At 43.0% G+C, this 27,450-nt stretch overlaps 4 protein-coding genes across 9 annotated transcripts; 1 reads left to right on the plus strand and 3 right to left on the minus strand.

Annotated features, from left to right (window-relative positions):
- Positions 1-3,097: 3,097 nt before the first annotated feature.
- Positions 3,098-14,205, minus strand: ctbp1l (C-terminal binding protein 1-like). 4 transcript variants are annotated; one of them, XM_026191836.1, is made up of 11 exons: positions 13,881-14,205; positions 12,786-12,834; positions 12,265-12,411; positions 8,395-8,549; positions 7,367-7,511; positions 7,044-7,250; positions 6,711-6,925; positions 5,896-6,026; positions 5,664-5,791; positions 4,325-4,442; positions 3,098-4,241 (listed from the first exon to the last, which is right to left on the minus strand). In XM_026191836.1, exons 3-11 carry the CDS (start codon positions 12,323-12,325, stop codon positions 4,055-4,057), a joined length of 1,347 nt encoding a protein of 448 aa, XP_026047621.1. In that variant the 5' UTR covers positions 12,326-12,411; positions 12,786-12,834; positions 13,881-14,205; the 3' UTR covers positions 3,098-4,054. The 4 variants fall into 4 exon arrangements, with proteins under 4 accessions (XP_026047621.1, XP_026047630.1, XP_026047640.1 ...); XM_026191845.1 differs by lacking the exon at positions 13,881-14,205 and adding an exon at positions 13,564-13,852; XM_026191855.1 differs by lacking the exon at positions 13,881-14,205 and adding an exon at positions 13,236-13,256.
- A 261-nt stretch (positions 14,206-14,466) lies between these two features.
- Positions 14,467-19,311, minus strand: LOC113035966 (protein FAM53C-like). Of its 2 annotated transcripts, none has more exons than XM_026191889.1 (5): positions 19,256-19,311; positions 17,234-17,482; positions 17,061-17,121; positions 16,156-16,982; positions 14,467-15,874 (listed from the first exon to the last, which is right to left on the minus strand). In XM_026191889.1, the coding sequence occupies exons 2-5, from the start codon at positions 17,315-17,317 to the stop codon at positions 15,638-15,640; spliced, it is 1,209 nt and encodes a 402-aa protein (XP_026047674.1). In that variant the 5' UTR covers positions 17,318-17,482; positions 19,256-19,311; the 3' UTR covers positions 14,467-15,637. The 2 variants fall into 2 exon arrangements, with proteins under 2 accessions (XP_026047674.1, XP_026047684.1); XM_026191899.1 differs by having other exon boundaries at positions 18,916-19,271.
- A 129-nt stretch (positions 19,312-19,440) lies between these two features.
- On the plus strand, positions 19,441-23,295 carry LOC113035921 (5-phosphohydroxy-L-lysine phospho-lyase-like). Of its 2 annotated transcripts, XM_026191795.1 has the most exons (13): positions 19,441-19,939; positions 20,035-20,153; positions 20,288-20,447; positions 20,527-20,601; positions 20,686-20,773; positions 20,866-20,982; positions 21,102-21,184; positions 21,274-21,499; positions 21,736-21,890; positions 22,314-22,403; positions 22,522-22,655; positions 22,753-22,797; positions 23,141-23,295. In XM_026191795.1, exons 1-12 carry the CDS (start codon positions 19,881-19,883, stop codon positions 22,794-22,796), a joined length of 1,350 nt encoding a protein of 449 aa, XP_026047580.1. In that variant the 5' UTR covers positions 19,441-19,880; the 3' UTR covers position 22,797; positions 23,141-23,295. The 2 variants fall into 2 exon arrangements, with proteins under 2 accessions (XP_026047580.1, XP_026047588.1); XM_026191803.1 differs by lacking the exons at positions 22,753-22,797; positions 23,141-23,295 and having other exon boundaries at positions 22,503-22,624.
- A 370-nt stretch (positions 23,296-23,665) lies between these two features.
- LOC113035990 (heterogeneous nuclear ribonucleoprotein A/B-like) lies at positions 23,666-27,450 on the minus strand. The gene is made up of 9 exons (XM_026191949.1): positions 27,380-27,450; positions 26,622-26,860; positions 26,011-26,179; positions 25,765-25,923; positions 25,544-25,675; positions 25,357-25,447; positions 25,096-25,251; positions 24,901-24,986; positions 23,666-24,443 (listed from the first exon to the last, which is right to left on the minus strand). The coding sequence occupies exons 2-8, from the start codon at positions 26,843-26,845 to the stop codon at positions 24,916-24,918; spliced, it is 1,002 nt and encodes a 333-aa protein (XP_026047734.1). The 5' UTR covers positions 26,846-26,860; positions 27,380-27,450; the 3' UTR covers positions 23,666-24,443; positions 24,901-24,915.

The raw sequence follows: 27,450 nt of genomic DNA on the forward strand, positions 1-27,450 counted from the left end.
GCTACAGTTGGCGTATAAAAGAGCAGCTTAAGCCTGCTAGTAAACAATTTTGTTTATGGCAGACGTTCTGTAAACACAGCTCCATGTTCTCAACATGCTGACTGTCAACATATCACAGCTGGCAATTAACTGTCACCATCTAACTAACCACTAATAATGAAGCACAGACCCCCTTTTTTCCCCCCGAAGAAATTACCAAAGGCAGTGTTAAAGGTTCAGTACACAGCAGGACGCCTGGTACCAGCTTACAAACGCAAAGAAAGAAGTGAGAGAAATTTCATTTTTTAAGATTTTATTAAAATACGGTGTGGAGTTTACCATTGGAAGTTACCATCACAAACATGATTGTTTCTAATAAAAAAGTAAACAAAACAAAAAAATAAAGCTTAAGAGTCTAGTTACAGGAGAATTTTTTTTAATTTGTTTTGTTTTGTTTTTGCAGTCTGGTGAAAGAAAAAACAAAAAAACAAAACAAAAATCAATTCACAATGAGAGTGTGTGGAAAAAAAAAAAAATGTTCACATGTTGTAAAAATACATTTCCCAATTTTAACATTACACACAGTCATTTCCAAGCATTCATTCATTCATTCCTTGTTAGATGGTTAGATGTCAGTGCTAAAAGAAAGCAAAAATGAAAGAGTAAAGGAAAAAGTTCAGACCTGTGCACAAACGGATCGAAGGGGAGAGCGGTTTCCAAAAACAAGAAAGAAAAAAAAAATGCAGGAGGCTGTTCTACATTGTCAGGGCGGAAAACTTGGGATGAGGGACAAGAGACAGAGGGCGACTGCTGGAGGATATGTGTGCATTTTGAACCCTGAGAGAGAAAAAGTGACCAGCTCTCACCATAATTTTCTCCTTTTGCTTTTTGCCAACAGACCACACCAGAGTCCGCTTTGTCCTCCCCCTACCAGTCACCCCTGTGGCTCCGGCTCGGAGACTTTTAAGAGCAGCAGAGCGGTGATGGTAACGGTGGCGGGGCAGTCTCACACCCAAGAGTGAAATATCAGCTATGAGCATACTCACACTGTGCTTATCTGTTAGCCAACACACATATACTCTCTGCCCGGCTGATTTGAACTATTAAACCAGGGAGTAATGAAAAAGACATTTAAAATAACGCTGTACAGCACAGGATTGATGTGCTGCAGAATGAGCTAAAAGAGTTCACACAAGGCTAAATGTGGTTCGTCACTGATAAAGAAACAAGGTGCGGTAGATTTAGGCCTGCTGGGGTGTGAGGAGCTTTTTGCGGAGAGGCCTTGAATGTGGCCCAATCTTCTTTTTTCCTTTTGGCTGGGTGTGTGTCTCCTGACTTCACCTGCTGTGGTCAACTGTATTAAGGCAGTGAGTGGTTCCATGGCAAATTTCACTAACAGCTACTATTATGGGGAGAGTAAGTAAGGCCCACAGGATATCAGTTGGAGAGAAAAGGTGGTGGGATCAGACAAATTTCTTTTAAGAAGAAAAAAAAAATAAAAATTGGGGCTGCGGGGGAAAGAGGGAACTCTTGATCTCTGAAATGTTTCAGTACAACATGTAGAACACAGACAGCATATCCATTAAAATAAAACAGATCGGTTTTCATAACAGTGCACTGATGAACTGAAAAAAAAATATATATATAATCATCATCATCATCATCATCAACAACAGCAAAAAAAAAAAATTTTAAGATTACTATTATGCTCATAATCCAAACTATGGGGGTTATTTATTAAAAATATATACTCATCACATGACAGAGGAGCCTAACATCTCAGGACAGACGCGCTCCACGTCTGTCATAGACTCTGAGGGGGGAAACTGTACATCACTGGAAACTGACCACGACAAACATGGCAACTCGGGTTGGAAACACTCGGTGGGGTCTGGTAGGAGGGAGTGGGGGGGGGGGGGGGGCGCAATAGTATTTCCCCTTAAAAATGACCTCACATGCACTATAGATAGAGCAGCTTGACGAAGGGGGATTAAATGAATAACAAAACAGCACCTACTACTACTACTGTTCTAGTAAAAGAAAACTAGCAGATCACAACGATCGCCTTTTGTTTTGTTTTTTTCCTCCTTTTTTTCCTCTCATTTTTCCATCAGCCAGTAAGATTGGGACTGAAACACATCGACTACAGTCTGAATCTGTGCCGAATTCTTACACTATGAGGAAATAAAAAGGTAAAGGCAAACAGATACGCATTGGATTTAATGCCTGAGTATTCATTGATCTTATCGAACCTACAAAGATATTGTCAAATTATTTTATGGGGCTTTTTTTTGTTTTTAAATTGTATCATTACTGCTACCATTTTACAACCCTTCTAGTAAAGAATAGTAAAGATGCATCTAGAAAATCTGTACAAAAAAATAAAAGGGTATGCACGGTACATTCAATATCTGTTACTGAGGTACTAGAAGTGGTGTTCCCATGACACCAGGGCAACAGCGTTTAAGAGTTACTCCTAGGGGCTATTCCTTTGGAACGACAACAGCTTGTTATAAGGGTGAGGGAACATACAAACACACACTCGCACGCAAACCCACACTATCACGCGCACACACACACACGCATGCCACGGTCATTAATGAGCCAGCATGCAAGAACACCGTCCCATTTGCTCCTACGGAGAATCTAATCTCTATCGTCCCCTCGCACTTTGAAGGAATTGATGGATTCATGAGCAGATGTATAGGGTTGGAGCATCACAGTGGGAGAATAGTGGAGGGTGGGTGACAGAGTGGGTGTGTTGGTGGTTGTGGCGCGAGCTTAACAATAAGGCGGTAATCTATCCCTGGTCACCCCTCCTGTGGTTTGAACGTCGGCAGTGTGTCATCGTGTTCTTCGTCACTAAAGGTTACCTGTAACTGTGACTGAGAGAAGCTGCAGGCAGCTTCCTCTGCTCTGAGCAGCCAGACAGCGCCCTCTGCTGAAATGCTGCTGGGTTTCCAGCTGGGAAGGAAATGAAAAACAGAAAAGCTGCTGCAATCGAGTCCCTGTGGGCACCAGGTGCACAGGACCTCACACGCTCACTCGCACACTCAAACGCACACAAACGCACATCACTCAAGACTGCTGGCAAGAGATAGAAATTCATACCAGGACATGCAGGTACATCTCTGATATGACGCTCAGAGCTTTTATCTCATGACATCACAATCCAAAAGGGGAAAAGCGTGTGTAAATACAGGGATGACTGTCCTAAAACTAGACAATCGCAGCAGTGAAAGTTGACAAAGAATAATGGGTTTAATACTCACAGACGAGTTTAGCAGATAAAAAACACACTGTGACAGTCAGAGAGCTCCACACTGACAGCATTATGGATCCCTCTGCTGAGCAAACTGATGACAGCGCAGAGGAGAGACAAGGGCCAAAGTGGGCTAAAGGGTTAGCTAGATACTTGGCAGGGAGAAGAGGATGTACTGTTTGTGATTCTGTCCTGTTTTCTTCTTTTACTTCAGTACAAACTTCACCCCCCATCATGAGAAAGATGGAAAGGGTAAGAAAAAGAAAAGAGGAAGAGAGCAGTAACATGAGCCATTAATGTACAAAAGTGGGGCTTCAACCATTCTGTGTCTGTGCCTCTAGTGGTCAGAGGAGGACTGCAGGAGGCAGACTGTAAAGCCTCGTGTCAGAAATGCTTTTTTTCTTGTTTTCTTCTTTTTTAAACAAACAAACATTAACATCTAGAACCAGAGCAGATCAACTTTTCATTAAAACAACAACCAACTAAGGAAATAAACCAATCCAATCACTGAATCCTTGAGAACACAGTTATTGCTGACGTAGTGGGGGAGTGAAGGAGATGAGGGGATGGTGGGTGAGCAGGTGGATGATGGAGGCAAGGGTGTATTCTGGGTGGTGGTGGTTGGGGGGGTGGATTGTTGTGGTGTGGACAGGTCACTCCTGGGCTGGTTATGTGATCTGAGAAAAGACTGTAGAGCCACGTCAGGTCAAACTAGTGCTGCCGATGTACTGGAGGGTAGGGTTGTGTCTGATCCTGGGAGGCGGGGGTTGGTTTCCAGAGATGACGGAATGTGCTGACGGCGGTGGGGGGGGGCTATTGGTCGGAAGGGATGTCTCTGTCGGCTTCGGCCTTAGTAGGTTGCCCTGGGGATGGGGCGTGAGGGGGGTGGGAGACGGGGGCGATGCCATGTGCCAGGGTTCCTGGAACCAAACTTTCAACGCCTGCGGCAGCTCCTGGGAGACCGCCTGCTGCTGCAACGTTGATCAGCCCCGGAGGAAATCTGACACAGAGCCAAACAAAATCAGATCAGGTTAAATTCAACCTTATCACCAATGAGGCAATCTCGGTCAATTCTCCGCTCACCTGTAGGCGGCTCCATTTAGTTCTGGGTGAACAGTAGCGGCCTCAATGCCGGGCCACTGAGAGGCTGCCATCAGATACTCCTTATTAACACAGTTCTTCAGACTGTCGGGGATACGCCCTGCAGTAAACAAACCACAAAGTTTCGCTGTCAGATATGACCGACAACCTCCTTATTCAGCTACCGGATACATTTCTGGTTTAATGTTCTAGCAATATGAGTCAAAACAGTCTCAGCATGGCAACAGGGAACACGTTACTCCAATGAAGCCTGTGTATTCCAAACGCCTTCGATGCTTGTTTCCTGCGGGGGAACACAGCGGGTCTATGTGCCGCGCTGGAATGGTAGCGCTGTGCAGGGCGGCTGCTGTGTTCGCTTCGTATTACTCCTCACCCCCCACCCAATCCTGTGGCTTGTCATGTCTTTCACAAAGTGTGATGTGGACATTTATGTGCTTTTTGTGCAGAGGAGTTTTTTTGTTTCTTGTTCTCATGCTGTCCTACCATGGAAGCACAGCATGAGTAGAGGTCTCTTTTTTCCCTCTTGTACTTTCCCATTGTTGTGTATATTTCAGTGTTTTTCTGTAACGCTACCGATCTTCGACTTGTATCCCCATGTAATGTCTGTGTTGTGTCTGTAAGGTTGGGGGGGTTGGGGTCCCATTTCACTGCAGGGCAACCTGCATGTCGCGAATAAAGCTTTGATTGATTGATTCATCATACATGCTCTGTGTTTGGTGGTAGGCATTTCATTTTAAATTTTTATGTGTGGAAATATAATCAAGAATTTAAAAATTTGTGTTTTTGGAATTTTACTCTTTAACCTCTTCTCCCATAAAGACAATATTTGAGGACATCCCATGGACCCTTAATGAGTTTTGAGACCTCGGTAATAAAAACTTGGTTTTATGATCATTAGAAGAGTTTCTAGGTTTTTCCAAGGGTAGTGCTAGTAAAGTGTAAAGGCAGAGTTCCCCTTCACTAACATCTGATCCAAACTGAGTAACTTTGTCCTGAAAGCCGGTCTGAAATATGACAGTAACTGCTCAGTTCAAAAAAGAGAAACAAGGGGTACTCCTGGTAGCACTCTAAAACTCTATCACGCATCTTAAGAAAATCCAGAATTAGTCAGACTCCAGCTCTGATCCACTAATTCTGCACTTGTCCTAACCACAAAAAACCTGTATGCATGCTTAGAGATACAAACACTGGGCGATTCACAGAACCCAAACTGTCATTAGAAAAGTGATAGTTGCCAAAAAGTGAGGAGTGTCACATGATAATGCGTTCACTGCAGCGAAAGAAATGGCTTGATCTCATGAGATGAGTGTACACGTCTTACCAGTGATGGCCCGGCGCACCTCTCTGGCTGCCTCTTCACGAGCCTCGACAGATGCCTGCTCACTGTACCAAGATGTGTGCGGGGTACAGATAAGGTTGGGGGCATCCTTCAGAGGGCCTGTTGAAAAACTGGAGAAGAAAGTACAGGCTGATACAGAGAGAGCACTGAGGGTTTGCACCACACTTATGTATGAATGTAGCGGGCCAGTTAGAGCCCAATTCACTAGGGTTACCTGAAGGGTTCTGTCTCATGGACGTCCAGGGCGGCACCTCGTATCCGGCCTTCCTTTAGGGCCTGAGCCAGTGCTTTCTCATCCACCAGACCGCCTCTAGATGTGTTCACCAGGAAGGCTCCTTGGCGCATCTGTGTCATTAACAATATCATTCAACAATGTGGATGAGAGCTTGCGAGGAAAGGCTAAGAATTTCAATTTCCAGCAAAATGCAGTACAAACTGAAACAAATGAGCACTATTAAACTCTGATTAACACACACAGTCACACAATTACAAGGTTTGGCTCAGGAAAAGCTGCAAATGTTTGAAATGTCTGGCACATAGAAATTGTCACTCTCATTTAAAGTCCTGTCGATTATTTACTTAGCTGATGCTAGATAATGATTATGTTGAATTAATCCCACCAAAAAACTACAATTAATGCATTCAAAGACCCCTGCAGAAAAATATTTTTCATCCTCACAAAGAGCAATAAGGCAGAATTAGGCAGGAACGAGTCCTCAGATGTTACTGAAGTCATTTTGATAATAAACTTCTAATCATATGGATGTGACAAATACATCTAAAATTAATAACCTAACTGAACCAAATTATCAGCTGATGCAAGATAATATTTAGAGTAGTACGGCAGAATGCAGTCGTATCTAATCTCATCTAAAATAAACAACGCAAGCTACTCACAGGGTTTAAACAGATAGCAGAGGTATGTTGTCACTAGACAATCTATTCTAAACAAAACATAGCTGAGGTGGAAGTAATGCTACCCTTTCTGAAACCAACATTGTTTTGGATATTTGGAGTATGTTCACACACCTGTTTGATGGTGAAGTCATTAATGAGATGGTGGTTGTGCTCATTGAGGCTGCAGTGCAGGGACACACAGTCAGAGTGGATTAGCAAGTCCTGCAGAGTGGCCATTCTCTGCAGGCCGAGTGAGCGCTCCACGCCATCAGGCAGGTAAGGGTCATAAAAGATCACGCCAAAACCAAAGGCCTTTGCCCGCAGAGCTACTGCTTGACCAACACGTCCTGGAAGGAGGAAGGGGAGGTTAGGGGTATAAGAAGCCATTAGTGGTGCACAGGCTTATTTTAAAATTCGTCACATTTCCTTACTTTGATGCCACCCCTCACTACGCTTTTTACTCACCTAGACCAATAATGCCCAGCGTTTCCCCCCGGATACGAGCGGCGCCACCAGCCACCTCTCTGATCTGCTCCACGCTAGAAGCACGGGTCCCCTCCCTTAGAGCTTGGTGCATCCAGGTTACTCGCCTGTACAGGTTGAGAATCAGACATAGCGAAGTGTCCGCTGTCTCTTCCACTGAGGCTGCTGGCACGTTACAGACAGCGATGCCTAAATAACAGGTAGAAAAGAAGAAAGAAACACTAACTAAACCGTTCTGTTTTACTGTGTGTCACAGCATGGCTGTACAAGTCTCTGAAAATACAGTACAAATTTGATCCTCTCACCCAGCTCAGCGGCTGCTTTGACATCAACGTTGTCGAAGCCGGAGCCGATCCTGACAATTACTCGTAGGCCTTTAAACTTTTCCAAGTCATCTCTGGATAGAGTGATAGTGTGGTACAGCAGAGCGGCCACTGCCTCGTTTAGCACCTGTTGGAGACAGATGGAAATTTTAACACCTCGGTGTTCATCTCAGTGGACTGCACTTATCATTCTGTTACAAGGCTGCAGTGTTGTGCACAGATTTCGATTCCACTTGTGAAGGAGGTGCATGCATGCTCTCTTAAATAAATCATCAAATAATACAGCTGCTTCTTTACAAATCTATTGCTAAGTGCATTATAATAAATGAATAATGAAGTGAGGAAATAAAGAAAGAAATAATAAACTAAACTAATCAACTGCATTCATCTCCACTGTCTTGGGCTGCAGCTAGCGGTGCTAATCCTGAGTGACTTCACGTTGTTTGTACATGAAACACTTTTCCATCTGCTGCAGGTTCTGTTAAGAGCGATTCTCCAGCTCATAATGGAGTTTCAAAGCAAAGCAAGGACTAACAATCTCCAGCTGCAGCCCAGGATGGTGTAGATGGAATCTTTCCAACCATGGGACAGATCCTCTCTTAGGAAGCAGGTGAATGATAGTGAGGACCGCTACAATAGCATCCTGGCCAGCAAGGCAGCCAGCAAGAAAAACATGAGACAGGAAGGTCAGAGATAGTTAGTAACTGAGCCTTCTAAGTAAGGAAAAAAAGAAGTGAGAGGGTTCTCTCTGAGAGACTATGTAACATAACATAACATAAAATGTGCTTGTTAATATGTCTGAGCCATCTGTCACAGCCAAATCTGTGTGGGGGGGGAATTTTTTTCTCCGCAGGTTTCTTTTGTGTAGACAGCTTAGACGCTGTCTGAAGTTTACAGCTCTAGGAAAAGGGAATGCAGCCTTTTTTGACATTTAGAAGGTTTTAGAAGAATGTTTCATGTGACATCAGAATGTCGTGCCTTTTTAACGTGTGTGCTTGTGTCTCCTCTACCTTTTCATGAATCTCTTGTGTAGACTGGGCATCACAGAAAGCCACTGTGGCCACATCTTTCAGGATGGGCATCTCCACAGTGCAGTCACGCCCGTCCAGCAGGGCCACCAGAGGCCGAGGGTGCATTGGCCCATTCAGGATTGGGGGTCGGATACCTGAGTCCGCCGGGGAGAAAAGGGACAAATGTGCATCAAATCAATCTGAAGCAAGAACCAGGTAAAAGTATCAAATTGCCACAGACGCATGTGAGCACTTGTTTTCAAACAGATTTTGTTACACAGCCTTTCTGCTTTTTTGCCCCCTTTCAAATGTAGCTTCCACATGACGTTTGACGTAAAGAGCTACCAGCTACTTGCATTTCAGAACCAGTAAATTTCAGCTGAAGGTTTGTGACTCAACAGTCTGCATTTCCCATGTCTGGACTATCCGACGTGATACAAGTCATCATACCCTCACAAAAAAAAACCCTGCGCACATGGCTAAACAGAGCTAGACAATAATAACTCAAGACTTTTATGACTGTATTTTTCCAACACTTACACCAGAACCTTAAGGGAACTATCAAAATGGTGTGTTTAAGTGTGTGTGTGTTTATACCAAGTGTTTTAAGGTTACAAAAGCAATGTGTAACCATATCTATGATGGGGCATGGACAGTGTCCAGCCATCTGGCCTAGTTGGCATTGAACTCCAGCTCTGTTTAGGATGGCATGTAACCATTATACACCGTCAAGACTTCACAGATCCATCGCGTCCTGTTCAAATCTACTACTCATAAAGGGGAAGCTCGGACACTGGTTAATGAAAGAGAGGCTTTTAGTTAAGTGTTAATTCTGGGAACTTGGCCTGCCTACTGTATGAGCAGACGGGTGGGGGTAGGGACAACGGGGGTGAGGTGATGGGTGTATGATGACTGGGGGAGGGGCGGAGAAAACTGTGGGGTCTCTGGGAGGAGGTTGTGGGGATTGGAGAGGAGGGGGGGCCTGAGTCATGACCTAAATTCTCCCGTCTGGAAGAGTCCCTACTTCTTATTTTTCCTGTTGTACCCTTTTATTTCCCCAATCGCACACTCACAAACACCTCAGCAGCAAACATCTGCACAACTGGCTCATGTGCACTACGGTCAATATTGCACGATTACCACAAATCAGAGGGATCAATAGGGATGCTGCGAGAACCGATATGGTAGCTAAGAAAAACAGGAAGTACTTTGCATTCAAAGGTGGGCAAGCAAGGGATGATAAGTGCAACATGCCCCCTGCAAATTAAATGATATTTTTTAGAGAAAGGGAGGAAATACTTCCAGTTGAGCAAAGCACCTGAAAGACCAGCATCCAGATCGGTTCACGGAATTCAAGTTGAGTGGGTTTCACTTCATAGTATCAGCAAACAAAGTATGGTCCTTCTTAGGTTATCCTGAAATACACGTTAGCGTTTTGTTTGAGACAGCTGGCACTGCTGTTGTGAAATTAACTTTGTTTTATAGGCTGAAATGTTTGCAGTGGCTAACACTAAATGCTTATGCCAACATAATGTAACTGTAACATTAGTAAGCCACTCAGCAAACACCCTAACACTTCAGTCTGTGTCTTCTCAAAAAAGAAATTATAATATTAACATCTTAAATAAATGATCTGCCATGTCAGTGTTTTAACACAACATTTAAGTATGTTGGATAATATTTTTGTTTTTGGTAAATAAAAATCATATTTTTACTGGTACAGACTATTCAATTAAATTATAAACGCCACATCTTTGCAAAAACAGCTACATCAGTAAAGTGTGTTTTACTCTTGCTCACTGTAGTTTTCTCACATGAAATCTGGATAAATCTTTCAGGAGAATCAGATCCAACACTTATTTCTCAGGACTAGAAGACAACAGGAGACTGTCCACTTGGGTAGAGCCTGCTGGAGGCAGGACACATGACGCCCACTCACTCGCTGTGGATTCTCTAGACAATTACCTGTGCTACTCACACATTTTGCTGCATTTAAGCCAGCTAAAGTCCACTTAACACCTGGATTGAGAGCTGGATAACCTGCCCAAATAATCTCTAGGGACGCGTGAAGGCGACTTTAACGTCTTCAGGCTTGGACTGACTCCACACATGCGCCAGCACTCACTATCTCAGTCCTGTTGGGTGACAGGTGTGTGTGCGCCTGCCCCCATGGTGGGGAGTGTGACAAGCAGGAACATTTACTTGGACAGAAGACAGGACGTAATGGTGAGACTGTTGAGGAAGAAAAGGCGCTGGTAGCTGGAAGGGGGGTGGAAAACAAATATTTGCAAAAGCTTCCTCTGACGCCTGAGCATATCTCAATTCATGAATAAAATGCACACAAGCTGAGGGGAAAAAGGTATTTATAAAGCCTGGTACACTCAATCTGATGCACACCATTTAGCAGTGTGATTCACATTTGCGGCAGAAGGTTCAAGAATGCCGTCATGCTGACTGCAAACAGGCTAGAGAAAAAAAAAGACAAAAAACAAAGACTCTTACTATGCAGAAAAACCCAAATGGGTGCGTCACAAAGACTCCCTGTGTAAAAATATATATCCAAGTAGGCCTACACAGAGAGCAATCTGAGCAAAGGACATCGGTATACCCGAGGCCTACAACCAGCGAGCATGGCCGCACACACAATGCAATTCATTCAGTGATTCATTCATTCTCCCTCCCTCTCCCTTTCTTTCCCCTTACTCCCTCCTCCTCCCCCCCCCCCCCCCCCCCTTCTGTAGTTAGAGTAAGAGGTGAGGGGGGAGGGGCAGCAAGCGATGATAATGCAGCAAGCAGCAGTACTCCACCCAGACACAGTGAGACCCACATACACACACATGCGATTATTCAGTTCCTTCTTACGCCTGCGACACCAACACACACTAAAGACAAAAAAGGAAAAAAAAGAAAAAAGGGAAACTGCACACACATAGCCGGCACCACACCCAGAGCCTAGATCCCTTCCCCCCTTCCACAGTTCACAAATTTCAAAAACACATGCCGATATAGAAAACACATGAGCACCGGGGCTAACCTTGCATTATGAAGTCTGTCAGCCTGTCTTCCTCTCTCTCTACCCTCGCCTTGCTCTCCCTCTATTGCTCGTTTTTTTTTTCCTCCCTCTCTCTCTGTTAGCCTGCTCTTGGCTGACTGGATCCCAGCTGTCATCCACGCCCAGCCCCTCCCCCACAGCCTGCCTCCAATCACCGGACGACTCTATTGAGAGCCAGCCAACCAGCACTAACCTCATTAGCATAGCCCAAGCTGAGGCTGAGAGCGGTTTGGGGGGCTGTTGTCGTTTTTTAAAGAGACAGCTGGCCCGTTTCCCTGTAGCTGCGGCCACGACCCTTCACCTTGTCCTCTCTCCCTTTCACCCGTCTCCTGAGACTCTTCCAGACGCTTCCCTCCATTTTAGCGCACCGTTATGTCTCATCACTATCATCAACTCTCCACTCTCCAACCACTGTATCTCTAGAAATCTGCAGTGCAACATCTTCAAATGCATTTTGCTAAAAAGATCCAAGTTCACCTATTTTTCTCACCTAAAAATCGAAACAATTAATTTCACCGTGACTGTGTGCATCTGCCCATTCTGATGGATATTTCAAATTCTTTACTACTGTCCGCCTTCGGAGTTAAAACCCTTGTGAGTTGTGGCTTAAAAGGTGGTTTTCTCATGAGGACACAGCATGTAGTAAATCTCTTCTGCAACCAAGTATTAAAGATTATTTCATAAGAAACTATCATTATGTGCAATGGCACAGGAACATTACAAACAAATGTTATTATACTTCCTCAAAACACTTATATATATATATATATATTTTTGAGAATCCTACATATATATGACTGTAATGCTTATAGTCTCACCCTCACAAATGCGGTCGAGTCTCTGCCGCTTGATTTGTTTGTGCTTGTCCATCAGAGCCATACACCAAGCAGTCTATACCCAGGGACACAGAAAGAACAGATCCAAGTGGTGGCAGGGTCCCTTTAATGACGTCCACGTATTTTCACCTGCGTACAAGAATCCAGCCAAAAATGAAAAGATGAAAAAAATTGAAATTTTAAATGCATCCTTATGTTGACACCTGCATTAAACCCAACTTGCAAATGAAAAGTAATGAGGATTTTAGAATTCAAAAAAAGAGTCACTTTCTTTTTAAACACATAGAATTTGGAGTATTAGAAGTTAGCCATAATCAAACTTGCCAGGAATGAAAACACTCTCAAGTGAAACTTTTTTTTCACAAGATCAAGTGATAACTAAAGCTAAAAAGTTACAGGACTACGGTTTTGGGGGCGTTGGGGGAAATATACTGTATATTTACCCCCAGAAACTTATTATAAGGATTTATTAGTACAGCTGCAGGGTTTAGACAGACACTCACCTGGAGAATAGCGTCTGTTGCACCAGTCAGCTTCACAACTTAGTTTACACTGTAAACAAAGCAGAGATAAAATTACTTTAGGTGATAATAATGCGAAACAGTGACGCTGCAGGTGGCTCATTAAAATAATAAAAATAATAATAATAACTGAATAAAACTCGACACTTATAACATCGCATGCACAGCAATTAAAATGATATGGCCATCATCTAGTGGCAAAAGTATTTTGAGAGAAGTAACTTGCGCTGTACAACTCGCATAGTTTTTTCCCCCCCTTCTTTTTCACAGTTAGACTCGTTCGTGTTCCCCAACTTTCTCCTTAACTTTACTACAACAACCTAGGCACACAGTACGAATAAACAGTACGAAAGGACACTCTTGATAACTTTTTGGTTATAATATCCCCAACGGTTAGCTCCCAAATTACCGTTAATGAACTAGTTAGCTTACAGTGCTAGCTCACTCGTTTCTACTCTATCCAGAAACACCGGAACGCTTACAATGAAGGATAACATTCATCCGTTAAATGCAAACGTTACATTTATTGACTCATATACGCAGATGACATTCACTAAAGTCCACTCCGAGTTAGTTCAGCTAGCATTAACTTTTGAATCGCAATCCGAGCTATCGCTAACTAAACACATAGCACAGCAGCTAGCTGCGCGACGGTGGCTAGCTAACCCAAACACAAACACTTGAGGACTCTCTAACATTTTAGTGGCAAGTTCAAACTCCCGCCAACTTTCGAGTACACGTTGTTTTTGATGTTATTTACTTCTCATTAACTCGTGAATAGTGTTGCTACAACCCACGTCCACAATTACATGAGGCGTTTGAAGCGTTGCTAACGTTAGCTAGCTATCGCCGATAACTAGCGTGCAGCTGAGTGTGTGGGAGATGAGAACGGAGGGGGAGCCCATTTCGTCCGATCTGTTATCAGCGAAGAGCGCTACAATGTGAAATATCTGACCCAGAAGCTTTAAAATCATTAATTCTTCGGGGAAGGAACAATCGCCCGTATGCTTGATTTGAACCACATCTACTTTGTGAACTAAAAAGCGAATCTTGTGAGGAGAAATGATAATTATTTACCCCGAATAAACTCTTTGAGGAGTGCTCAGACAGTGTGCGTGCGTCGGCGGTGTTCCCTCTCTCCCGATCGCCATGAAATTAGACAAAGAGGAAGTGGCTTGTCGATGTGGGGGTCAGACAGTGTGCGAGAAAGCATCCTTGGACTGGAAGGAGCGCCCTCACCTTTCAAGGCGGAACGACAAAGACGCGCAAACTCTAGTGCAACAAGTCTGCAGGCAGCTATCAAAACTTTCTGCTTAAACTTTAACTTCGTGTGCAGCGTTCTTACACATACACCCGCAGACCCGATTCTGCTCAATTTGTAATTCGGTTACAGCTAGCTACAATATAGTTTACAAGAAAAACATATTTTCTCCCCGAGCGCGAAATGTAGGTGTATGTGTGTCAATATCTATGTTAACTAACCCAAACTGGACTATACAGTATATCCATACAGCACGACTATTATACTGAGATCAGCCACTAGGTGTCACAATAATCCAATTATCTACTGCCCCCTGACTTCCTTTATGTTGGGTCCAAGCATGAAACAACATTCATATTCATTTAAGAAGAAGAAAAGAAGGACAAGACACTTTTTGGGAAAAAAAAAATAATTCTATTAAATTTATTTGTACATAAATTGTGCAACAAGTATATTTCCAGCCAAAGAAATCATTTCTTAAAAGCCTCACTCTTTCGTTACATACACTCTCAGAAATGGCTGGACGCATGTACTCACTCAAACCACTGTACAGCCCGTTACATTGTGCCCTGTGAAGACCAGCTGCAGCACTCATACGACTGACCACTGAAGTGTATGTGCCTCGAATTCAGAAATATCTCAATCAGTGCAAACAGGAGCCTGGCTGTGAAAAACAAGAGCACAGCACCAAGAACTCTATATTTTAAGCTTAAGGCATGGTCAGTTTATGTAAGCCGTGTCACTGTTAACAAGATGTGTCAATGTCAAAGCAATTACACAAACTCCAAAAAGATAATGTAACGTAGAGGGTGTGTTATGTCGTTTGTGCCAGAAGAAAAGCAGAATATATCTGAAAAGTTAGAACAGCAGTAAAAGTGAAGAGGCTTTAGGCGAGATTTTTAAAAAGTGGAATGTATCCTGTTAAATACACAGAACAATTAAATATGGATACTTATTGTATGGGCTTTTTTTTTTTTAATCTTACACACAGCAACATTTTAGCTACTGTTAAACAGCTCACATTTAATTCAGTCAGCCAAATACAAAAGTAGTCTACTCGAGTATCAGAAGCAGCACTGAACAACAATCGGTCTCATTCAGTTACTGGCATTTAGTGTGCGTCATGTAATAGAAACATTCTGTCAACCTCTGGCAATAAAGTTCTTTGATAAGGATATGTAAGGCCATCAAGATGCAAACCAGTGGCTTATGCTAATTAAGACTTTTCTTAATATCAAATATTAGTCAAAAATCTGTGCGCATTAAATCTTGCTTATTCGCTCATGCACATTTCCTTAAGGAGTGCTTCAACAGGCCAGCGCTAACAAAATTTGTGCAATTTTGAATAGTGAGCAAGCTCAAGTGTTATGATCGCAGCAATGTCATTGGATATTAGCCTCCCACATGGGGTCCTTGGATCTTACTTTTAAACTCTGGACATTTGTATAGAGAGGGCAGCAGGTTTCCACCAACTGCCAGAAGAGCACGTTATATTAAAAAGAAAATATAAGCCTGCAGGTGTGCTTAACATGGATATTGATGCAGTTATAACACTGAGAGCACCAAGGAGCGATCAGTTTTCTTCTATAAGGTTCAGATCCAATTCTGTACAGTCTCTTTCAAAAACAATCTTTTGTCCTCCATCTGCAGGCCTCCTTTCGTCTTCCTCTTCCTCACTTTCACTGAGCGGCCCGATGCTGGCTCTTCCCAGAAACTCTGCCGGAGAGAAAGCTGAACGTCGTTCCACCTGTGAGGTCACTGGAATCAAACCGCTACCTGGTCCATATGCAGGGCTCTCACGATTACCAATCTAAGCAGGAAAAACCATGTGCATCATGATCATCATGTTACTATTTTTATAGACAAAAATAATTACTGTCTTGCGTCCTTGCATCAAATAATAAGTGATAAAGATAAAGTGGTAAAACATAAGTGATGAGATAAAAGCAAAAAAAGAAAAAAAAAAAGATCACAAAAGGTCTCAAAGAGAAGGCTACATTTAAGGAAAGTAGTGAACTTGATTGCTCACCAATACTATTAGCCTCCGTCACAGAGGTACTGTAACACTGATGGACCACCTTCCTTGCTCACCTGTGTCATCTTGCTGAAGTCGAGGACTGGCCTTGGGTAGGGCAGAACATCTGGGTCATGGCGCCTCTTTAAGCGAGGTTTGCGCATGTCACAGGGCTGCGAGTGGCAACGTGGCAAAGCAGGGTGGAGGCCACGCCTAGATGAGGATGGTGTGCTGCAGGCTGAAGTAGGAGACGGAGACAGCGCTGGGTGCTCCAAGTCAGAACGGCCATATTTCAAGGCTGAACCTGCACAGGGTTGGGGGGGCAAGGGCACCGTAGGAGATTTCTGAATGTGTACAGGGGAGAGGGAGAAGCGACGCTGCAGCACATAGTGTGAGGTCAGCGGGGCCGGTGAAGAAGAGCACGAAGAAGGCGTAGCAAAGGATGCAGAACATGCTCCTTTCAGTGTATCGCAGGGGTCCCATGGGAAGCCCCATGATATCAGGGAGTCAGACGATAGCGCTAAGCTAAAGAAGGTAGGACTAGCAGATGAGTGTACGGAGGAAGAGGGGAAGGAGGAACTAGGACCACAAAGTGGCAAAGAGCTGGCTCCAGAGCCTGAACTAGATGCTCCACCACTGTGACAGCTACGTTTCACTGGGGTCCAAACCCTTGATGCGCTGGGATGCCAGGTGGTGCGGCACTGAGACAGATCCTCTGGAACAGAGAGGGACCGGCAGTGGCGTTTTGGAGGTGGCGGAGGTGAACTTTGGAAAGCCTTGAAGGGACGTTCTGGTCTCTGGAGTGATTCTCCAGATTGAGAAGTAGGCCATAGTGAATCAAGTCCACAGGAGTCATCCAAAACACTGGCAACAGATGATGGATGTGTAGTTGAGGTGTAGCTCTCTGAAAATGCCAAAAAGATAAACATGAGGCCAATTTCCCCACTGGTCACAAATGTTGCTCTTAACTCACTAAACTTGCCTTGTGTTGTTTTATGAGCACTCCACGAGACAGTGGGACTGGAGCCCACTGTAGGTAATGACTGTAACAAACAGAATGACTTGTTTTCAAAATCAGAAGTGAGAAAACCAAGTCAATGAAACAAAATCAGTTTGAAGGACAAGACTTTGTTCCATCTAAACCATCCAACTCACCACATTCACACTGAATGAGAAGGCCTTGTGATAGGGTTCTTCTAAACTCTGCTTACGAAGTTGCTCTGTTATAAGAGTCACCATATTTGTAGCTATGATCCAGGGAGAGACATGGAGATGAGGAGATTTACCAAGGGCAGTGAAAGTGTCATTAGTCAGAGTTCTGGCGTGGTTTGTGGCGTCCCCTCTACACCTCAACCAGCCAGACTGACCAGGTTCCTCACTTTGCCACCAACATCTTTATGCAACCTAGAGAGGCAGGTGAGAATAGATTGAAACAAATTAAATAAGTGGTTAGACAAACTGCAGAGAAATCAAACTAGTTTAGTCATTGTGGGGCAGAGGGTACTTTCTAATGTTTGTTTTTCTGTTTGGGAAAGCCCACAGCAAGAGGAACAGAAAAGCTGCACACCAAACACTGACCACAGGTCTATGTGAACCAAGCTAGGGCTTATAAGTTGCCCTTTCATTCATGCAGGAGCAGAAGTTTATGCTCACTAAGGCGAGAATCACACATGGACATGAGGTGACCCTGAACAAAGCAGCACGTCACATTTCATCAAATTAAGTTCATATTGTCATTCCAAATGGGACTCCAAAGAAAATTTTATTTCGAAGGAGATGCAGACTACAACTCAAGTGAAAACTTTTGCAATCAAGTCAGTAGGGTCCAATAAACTGAAATGACAAAAGTTGTGAGTAGTAAAGAATGGAAGGGGGAGGGAAAGACTAAAAGGGAAAGGATGGAGGGGGAAGTGTGTGAAAAATGAATGGGACAGGGGCTGGAAGCATACCATAGTATCTTTGTAAAGGGGACAAAAGAATAGTGACCAGGTCTCAAGGACTTACTTGAGGCCAAACCAAATACAGTCCTGAACTACTCTACTTGTAATCAAAAACATTAGTTACTGAATGCACAAACACCTGAAGATTCCCCTGCAGTAGCCCATGTATGGAATCCCAGGAAGTCTATTACTCAGTGCTGTACATCTCAAATTGAAAGTAAAAGACACAGAATGACCGTTGCATTAAAATGTAACATGACCCATTAGCCTTTGGACTTCTGTTTAAAAGAATGTGTAGAGCACATGTAGGGTGGAAAACCCCCCTTCAAAAAAACCCAAATATTAATCTAGCAACTTTGAGGCCCTTTGATGGCATTTATATTTCAGCTCACTTAAGAGACTTTCGTTCAATCACTGTTGAGTCAAGATGTGGCCTCCAGGGCCTTCCTCCTCCTTGTGGCAAACAGTGCATTTGCTAGCCTAGTTCCACATGCCACAAGACATTATTTAAGGGGCACAAGACCAAGCTTTTTCCACTGTCATGTCCTGAACACAATCAAGAGCTGTCAAGTAACTAGTATAAAACTTTAGCATCACTTTTCAGTGTGACTAGCAAACATACATTCGATCAGTATAAGAAAAAAAATATAGGACGCTGTCGAAATGACAAGAAACCTCTAGCACAGCCACCTTGATAAAATAGCTTTGACTTAAGGACACTGTATTTAAAAAAACAAAATTAAAAAAAAAATATTTAAAAAATGGAAAACAAGCGAGTTTAACACAGTGTTGCGCAGCTTACTCAAACCACGTTTCTGCCCATCAGCTAAAATTCATGAACTGCAATCCAGCTGTTGTTCGTTACAATGTAACACATTAAAATAATGCTAAACTTACAGGATCGATAGGATTCCGATTATAGCCGGTGAGCAAGGTGGTATGTGGTAAGCTAGCTCACGAACACGATGCAGCCAGTGAAGCACCAAGTTGTCAGCTAGCTCATAGGATAAATGCACTAAAATTACTAGCGTCAGTTTATTACAATAGATCTGATTGCGACCGGTTAGAGGCTTGTCATTCCAGTCGGTTATAGCTACGTTTTGTAAGGCCAGTATGAAAATTTGCGTTCCTAAATTTAACGCTAACCCAACAGTCTATGTCTAAATCACTTGTAGCGTTAGCTTGGTCAGGCAGCTTGGTTGCAAGCTAGCATGCTACAGCTGTCTTGATGTATTACCTGCATTCAGGCGTTCCTAAGCAACCAAAGCTGCGCAGCGAGTGCACCGGGTGGCGAGCAGATTAACTGAGTATTTATAGCTTCTGGACGATACCAATTGAGAGGGTGTTTTTGTCACATGCCTTTACAACTGGTGATTCAAGAGATGCTTAAATGAGGTTTAGACATACCAAAAATGTATAACGTTTACTATTGTTTTTTTCTGTTGTTTTGGAGGAAATTAAACTGAACTCACAGCAAAACACATTGCAATTATTTTACGAGCTTCTGTCACTTTGACCGTCCCACAGTGACACCGTTCTGGTTAAAGCGAGAGCGTAATTTCAAATCTTCCTGTCTAACAATAAAGGCAAATGTATTTTATAATATAGGTCGAATAATAAAATATTTATTAAATTTAGATACCCTACCTTACCTGTGACAGGGGAAAAGAAAAGTTAAAACTACAAAGTGTTTGAACTTAGTGGGAAGTGAACTCAGCTCTGCCACCGACGCATGCGTATTGGGTCAGTTAGCGAAACAGTTTTCCATAAGTTTCTAGTCAATAGCTGTTATAGTTTATGGCATTGTATTTGTATCTGTATTTGGTGTACGTGAAATTAAAAGAGCCAGAGATTAAGTTGTCATGGCGCAAGAAGAACTTCGGAAAGAAGAAACTCTTGCAATGAGGAATAGGCTAATCGGGTATGTAAGATGAAACTTGGTGTTTTCTTGGTGCTTGCTCACAGGCTTATTGTGCATATAGTGCAAATGACACGTATTGATTTCTTTGATTACAGACAGTCATGTAAACTGTTTTATTCAGAAGACCCGGTGAAAATAGTAAGAGCACGAGGACAGTATCTATTTGACGAAAATGGCAAACGCTATTTGGACTGTATCAGTAACGTCCAACATGGTAAAACATTATCATCCAGTCTCAAGTCCGTTTTTTCTAACCAATTAAAAAAATACAGTGTATTACACTTCTGCCACCTAGTGGCAGGACGTTTTAACGCCCTTACTGACATGTTGTATGTATGTTTTTCTAAGTGGGTCATTGTCACCCCGCCATCACAAAGGCTGCAGCAGCTCAAATGGACGTCCTGAACACAAATTCAAGATTCCTGCATGACAACATAGTCCTGTATGCTGACCGCCTGGCTGCTACCCTCCCCCAGAAACTGTGTGTCTTCTACTTTGTTAACTCTGGGTGAGTATTCTGTTGCACGCTCATACTCCTTAAAAAAAGCATTCTCTAAAGTACAATTACATCTTTTTTTTCCTGATAGTTCAGAGGCCAATGATCTTGCCCTACGCTTGGCACATCAGTACACCCAACATGAAGATGTCGTAGTTCTTGACCAGTAAGTATTTTGCTCCATTGCAGCCCTTTCACCCCTGCAATTACACGTGCTTTTCAGTTATAATGAGCTCTCCTTCTACACTAGTGCATACCATGGGCATCTAATGTCTCTCATCGACATTAGCCCTTACAAGTTCCGGAAACTGGCGGGACAGAAAGAATGGGTTCATGTGGTGTGTAAATTTAGAAACCTATTATCACAAAAACTGCTACCCAGCAATAGACTCCTGCTGATCTCAAAGAACATGTTCTTTCATCCTCCCAGGCACCTCTACCAGACACTTACAGAGGCATATACAGAGAAGATCACCCCAACCCAGGCCAAGCATATGCTGATACAGTAAAAGACCTTATAGAGGATGTTCACAAAAAAGGCCGTAAGGTACACTATAACCCAGTTCCATGCAGGCTCAATAAAATCTCTACTACACACGCTCAGAACAGTGCTAATAATAAGCACATTACACTTATAGTGCATATTTATTATCTGTTTTTCTTTAGATCTCAGCCTTCTTTGCTGAATCCCTGCCCAGTGTTGGTGGACAAATAATCTTGCCCCAAGGATACTTTCCTAAAGTTGCAGAGTGAGTAATTCTTCAGTTATCTGGTTGTTTTTGCTCAGCTGGTTGTACAACAATGAAAGTGTGGTGCCTCCTCGTCGTATTCTCCACAGATATGTGCGCTCAGCTGGTGGCGTGTTTGTGGCAGATGAAGTCCAGACAGGTTTTGGGCGTGTGGGACATCATTTCTGGGCTTTTCAGCTTCAGGGAGACGATTTCTGCCCAGACATTGTGACCATGGGCAAACCGATGGGCAATGGGCATCCCCTGGCATGCGTAGCAACCACTGCAGAGATAGCTGGAGCTTTTACAGCCAACGGAGTGGAGTACTTCAATACGGTGACTATACAGAAACCTTAATGTAGCATAAATTAATGCCCGATCTCCACACACAACCAGGTATTTGATAATAATAGCTATTTTACCATTAATATTAAAATGACATTAAGAGAGAAATGTCATTTTAAGACTTAAAACGTACATTTCACTCACAGTTCCTGTGTTACTTTTAAATATAATGCTTTTATGCATATTCTAAAGATAAATCACTCATTTTACTCTCCAACTTCATGCAGTTCGGCGGGACTCCAGTTTCATGTGCAGTTGGCCTAGCAGTCCTTGATGTGATCGTGGAGGAAGACTTAAGAGGAAATGCTGTGAGGGTCGGAGCCCACCTAAAAGATTTGCTCACAAAACTGAAAGCACGACATGAAATAATTGGAGATGTCAGGTAAGGATGCTATGTCAGCGGTATCCTGCAGTTCATAGCACTTAAAAAATAACTAATTGAGCTGCCGTATAATGAAGTCCAGTGACTCTACTAATTAAAGCTTGCCTACAGACATGTCCATGTTTACAGTGCCTCGTTGACATCTCACTTTTATTTGCAGGTGTGGTGTTTTGATCTTACTTAATCTAAAAATGTTCAATTATTCAAATGTATAGAAATTGTCCTCCATACCCTATTATACATATATTTGGTAGTGTTTACCCTTTGCAGTATAAAAAGCTAGATATGAATGACAAAAATCTCAGATTTTCAGACATGGACTGCAAACCGCTGCTAACGTGAATACTTAACATGTAAATATATTTGACAAGTATGCTAATTCTTTCATAATTCCAATAAAAGGCCATGTCTTTATTTCTGTAGAGGTGTTGGACTATTTTTGGGAATTGAGTTGGTGATTGACAGAGAGAAGAAGACTCCTGCCACAGAAGCTGCAGCGCATGTGGTCAAGAGGTGAGGGACTGCAGTGCAACATATTAGTTATCAGTTAGTTTTTACATTTTATGTTTTTTAAAAAAAAGCTTACTCCCCAGGGCTGTTCTGTGATTGGAGTTTGTCCTCTTTATATCAGGTTGAAGGAGGAGGATCAAATATGTGTCAGTACTGATGGCCCATGGGAGAACGTCTTGAAGTTTAAGCCTCCCATGTGCTTCGGCATGGAGAATGCAGAGCTGGTGGTGCAATGTATTGATCGCATCCTTACAGGTTAGCTGACTAACATTGTAAACAAGGTTATATGCATGCTATCTACTCAGTCCATAAAAACCTCAACACCAAAATATAACCATTTCATTTTTTTCAGACATGAAAGCCAGTGACCTCAAACTGGAAAAGGAAGACATCTAAGGTTTGTCAAACCTGTAGAAAACATTTTAATTGCATCAGACAGAGTCAGGTGGTCACATTCATAATATTTAGAGGTAGAGATTAAAATCTGTTCTTGAGGCTCCAGTAGACCAAACAGCTTCACAGAACATGTTGCCTCTTCCACTCAACACAGACTACTGTGGGGGTTCACTTTAGAGAAGTTGGACTTCTATCTGGAAATTAATAATTCAGAGAATATCAAAGCGGTGACAGTGAATTTTAAATAACGGTACTGCTGGATCAGCGTAGTCATTCGTTTCAAACTATGCCCATTTAAAGTGAAATATCAATGCAAATGTTTTAGTCATTCTCATTTTCAACAGATCATACCAGTCACCTCTCTGATGACACCCCACAGACTGGAGGTAAACACTACAAGCCACAACATATCATTGCCACCTGGGAAATGTAGTCTACCAGAAGATGACATTTTGAAATTCCACACTTTTATAATACAAAATAAATAAATTAAAGAAAATATTGACAACTTTTTTTTTTTTTAACTGTAATCCTGGTTCTTGTATCATTTTTCTGCTGACAGCAGTTCACATAATCAGCTGTGACTTAACACTGATTGGCAACATGTTCTTAATACACAGCATGGTAGAGTGAAGCACTTACCAGACAACTATAACTCCCGGACACATTCACAAAAATTGCTCAAGTATTGCAGTTTAACATCTAGTGGGGTGGGTGTTACACTCAGCAAGTTATCCTGCAGGTAGTGAAGCCCTCTCCCACAGCTTCCCATGGAGATGTTAACATTACTTGAGACGAAACAAGCAAGCCAGTTAACAGTACAAAAACATTTAACGTTAACTTTACAAATAATAACAGAAAGATCCATGTGTAATATAAACCAAAAGTTTATTTCTACCAATTTGCCAAAGACACTAGAGGAATGAATTTCCAGTGAGAGAGGGAATACCCTCTTACATTTAACAGGCTTGCGTTCAGTTGAATAACACTAGTAAAGCCACTTAAAAATTGCAGACATGATGGGGGAAGAATCTCCTTAAAAGCCAAAATAACAAAAACAACAACAACAAAAAAAAACAAAACCAAATAATTGCTGGTTGTCTTTGTCTACAAGGCCTTCTGCAAATATTTATTTGACACTCTTACAAAGAACCCTTTGATTAGTATAAATCCCTTTTTTTTTTTTTTTAAACCTCACCCCACATCTGAAGCCATGCAACTCACATCCAACACTCAGCATGGGAGAACAACAAAATCTATAAACACCAAAACAAAATGAAGAAACAAAAAAAAAAAAAAAAAAAAAAAAAAATTGTTTTATTCGCGAGCTTTAAAAGCTCTTGCTCATCTGTAAATCCAGTAGACATGTAAAAATACAACCATACAATACATTAGATTCAAAAAGGTACCAAAAAGTACAGTAAAAATAACACTTCCATCACTGGAAATGTAAATGGACACAAAAAAAACAAAACAAAAAACAATATAAAATAAAAAGTGGAAAAGTGACATTTGCTTCCCCAGTTCCTCACTTGATCTGTACAAATGGAGCATGAGTCCAAATTTTCTGCCAACTCCAAAGGAAAAGCCAGAGCCCATGTTCGCTGTAGTCAGACCATGGATCTCTTTTTCTTATTTACTTTAGACCTTGAGAGAAAAACACGGTGCTTAACGTTACTGAGAATAAACCAAATGCGGCATGCAGTTACACAAAGACAGACAGGTGCATGAATGAGTTTGACTGGTCAGTGATGGACAGACACACTTTTTGGACGGGGGCAGGGGCTGGGAAGGGAGGGGGACACGACCTCTAGCTGTTACACCTAGCACTTTGGTGAAAGGTGAAACAGTCCTTTATTCCCGCTTTCAACCACCACAAACTCGACGCGTACTGATCAAACAGTCGCAGTACAGGTTCATCTAAAGATGGCCGACAGGTGGAATGAATCCATCTCTAATGATCACAGACCCCACAAGGCGGCCTACCCTAACCCCACAACAATGCTGGAATGGACTTAGAGTAGATGGAGATCTCTGGGGTCAGAAGGCACTAATGGTTACAGCTATGTTCTCATACTACCACGGATGATGCAGAAATGCATACCTGCACTATGTGTGATCAGTATGGCTTGTAGCTACTCTGGTGCCCTCCACGTCTTGGAGTTTTCCCATAGCTTGTATTGCCCTGGTCTGGAGGACAAGAGAAAAAGGGACTGAGTTCTTCTGTACAAAAAGGAGGACCAAGAAAATAAAGTTTCTCTCATTCTGTTTCTTTTCCCTGGGGCCACTTATCGCTTACTGTAATCGTAGCCACCCCCATAGCCGTAATAACCAGCAGAGTAGTCATAGCCACCATAGCCACCATATCCGTAGCCTTGCTGTCCATAACCATAGCCCTGGTTGTATCCCTGGTTCCAGTAGTTGTTGTAGCCTTGATTCCAGTTCTGGCCCTGGCCTAGAAATAACAAGTAGAAAGCTTTTGTCACAAGTCTCCAGAAACAAATTTAGGCCATGATTGAAATCAAGAGTCTTCTGAAGTGCACACAGATTTCGTGCTTACCTCCACGTCCTCGCCCACGTCCACCGTATCCACGGGCACCGTACTGCTGCTGCAGGTAGACCTCTTTGGGCTGCGCGATTTTAATTTCACACTACAATGTCACACAAAGAGCATCGTGTTAAACGTTTGCAAAGACTTATAAATCTGGCTAACTAAATTTCAGCCGGCAAGCTTGCTGTGCCATTACCTTGCTACCACCGACATTGTGGTACTTCTTCTCCATGACTTTCTTCACCGAAGCCTCTTCTTTGTACGTGATGAATACGAATCCCCTCCTCTTCTCTGTCTTTGGGTCCTGCGGAAGCTCTATGGTGTCAATCTACAAACAAAGAAATCAGAGTTTTGTAGCAGCCACCTCCAATATACCCACTTAATTCCATTAGATGCTGACAGGTGCTTCTAATGTACCTCTCCAAAGGTCCCAAAGTACTCCTCAATGACCTCCTTTGAAGTATCAGGGTTGAGTCCGCCCACAAAGATTTTCTTTACTGGATCCTTCTTCATGGCCATGGCTTTCTTGGGGTCAATCTGTCTCCCATCTAGCCTGTGCTCCTTCTGTTCAAGAACCTATTAGACAAAGAAAAAACAAACACATGTAAACTTGCCCACATTGTGAAAATATGCCTCACGTGTCCACATAATTACATAACTTACCTTTTCTACGCTGGCTGCGTCTTTAAACAGAATGAAACCAAAGCCTCTTGACCGGCCTGTCTGCTGGTCCATTTTGATGGTGCAGTCTGTCACTTCGCCAAATTTAGAGAAGTAGTCTTTAAGATCCTTCTTGCTTGTGTCCCAGCTGAGACCGCCAACAAACATTTTCCTGAGCACAGGAGAAGGGACACTGTTAGCAGCAGCTGCTGCAGGCACCCCCCCACTAACAAGCTTCACACAGTAGTGGTAGTGGGTAGAACCAGGGGTGTAGATATACAGGCTGTCCCAAAACATCTGGTGACCCAGTAATGTAGGGGGGTAGGTAGGTAGCACTTGCTTTAGCTTTTAGCCGTTAGCCATCTTTCAAGGCCGGTTTAATAAAGTGAGAAATCCCCATGGTAGAGGCACAGCACCCACCCCGTATCTGCTGCTTTTCTAAGCAACTATATATTAGATTTAATCTTTACAGTGGCGCCCATCCCCCCCCCCCTCTCCGCGCTGCACATGGCGCCAACAAAAGGCCGGTTGAACAAAGAGCCGTGGCAAACCGCTAGCGCTCATTAGGGACGCCTGCTTCCTTCACAGATTCACAGCAGGCCTCTTAAACTCACCCGGCATCCTCCTCGCCCTTGCTGGCGTCGATCTGGCCTCCTTCCGTGCCGCCGTTTTGCGAATTGTCGTCGTCCTCGGGCCCTGCGTCCTCTCCGCAGTCATTCGCGGCGGCGCCGTCGTCGTCGTCGTTCCCCTCCTCAGTGAGGCCGGCTCCGTTAAAATCATCGTCGACTTCGTGGCCGTTTTCCGATGTTTCCATGTACTGTTGCTCTGACTCAGACATTTTGCACAATTATACCTAAGTCCCCCAACACAAACAAGATAGAGTAAGGAATTAGTGATACAGTTGTGGGGGTTATATAATGTGTCATGCCGTGCATGCCTCGCCATTTCCATGGTGCCAATACGTGCTTTTCCCACCATTTTGGCCGGCGCGATCGCGTTCCCTGCATTCAGAGAGCCCCGCTTATTACCGAGTGCCGGGAAATGGCCACAGAGTTACGTTCACTTACACATCACAGTAACCAAACTGCATCTTTAGCGCATTACTGCCAAGGGCAAATATTAGAAAAGTTGTACACATATGTATCGCGCTGATAAACCGAGCCGGGACTATGCAACTCAAATTCGCAGTTACGTAATGCCGAGGCCGATACGGCCGCAATATCAGTCTACAGTTTTAATAACTACAAAAATTACCTGCACGTACCCCAAAAAACAACTGTTTAAAAAATAGATTACAAGAATCGCATTACTTACGTGACAATATTAATGAGAAAAAACTAATCAGGCTAATGAAATACAGAAACGTACTTACTAATCACACAACCGGAGAGCTCTCTTCAAGATGGATTCTCCCACACGACGGCAACTCGTGGTTGGTTTTCT

Source organism: Astatotilapia calliptera, chromosome 2, assembly GCF_900246225.1.
Source record: "Astatotilapia calliptera chromosome 2, fAstCal1.2, whole genome shotgun sequence".
NCBI lineage: Eukaryota > Metazoa > Chordata > Actinopteri > Cichliformes > Cichlidae > Astatotilapia > Astatotilapia calliptera.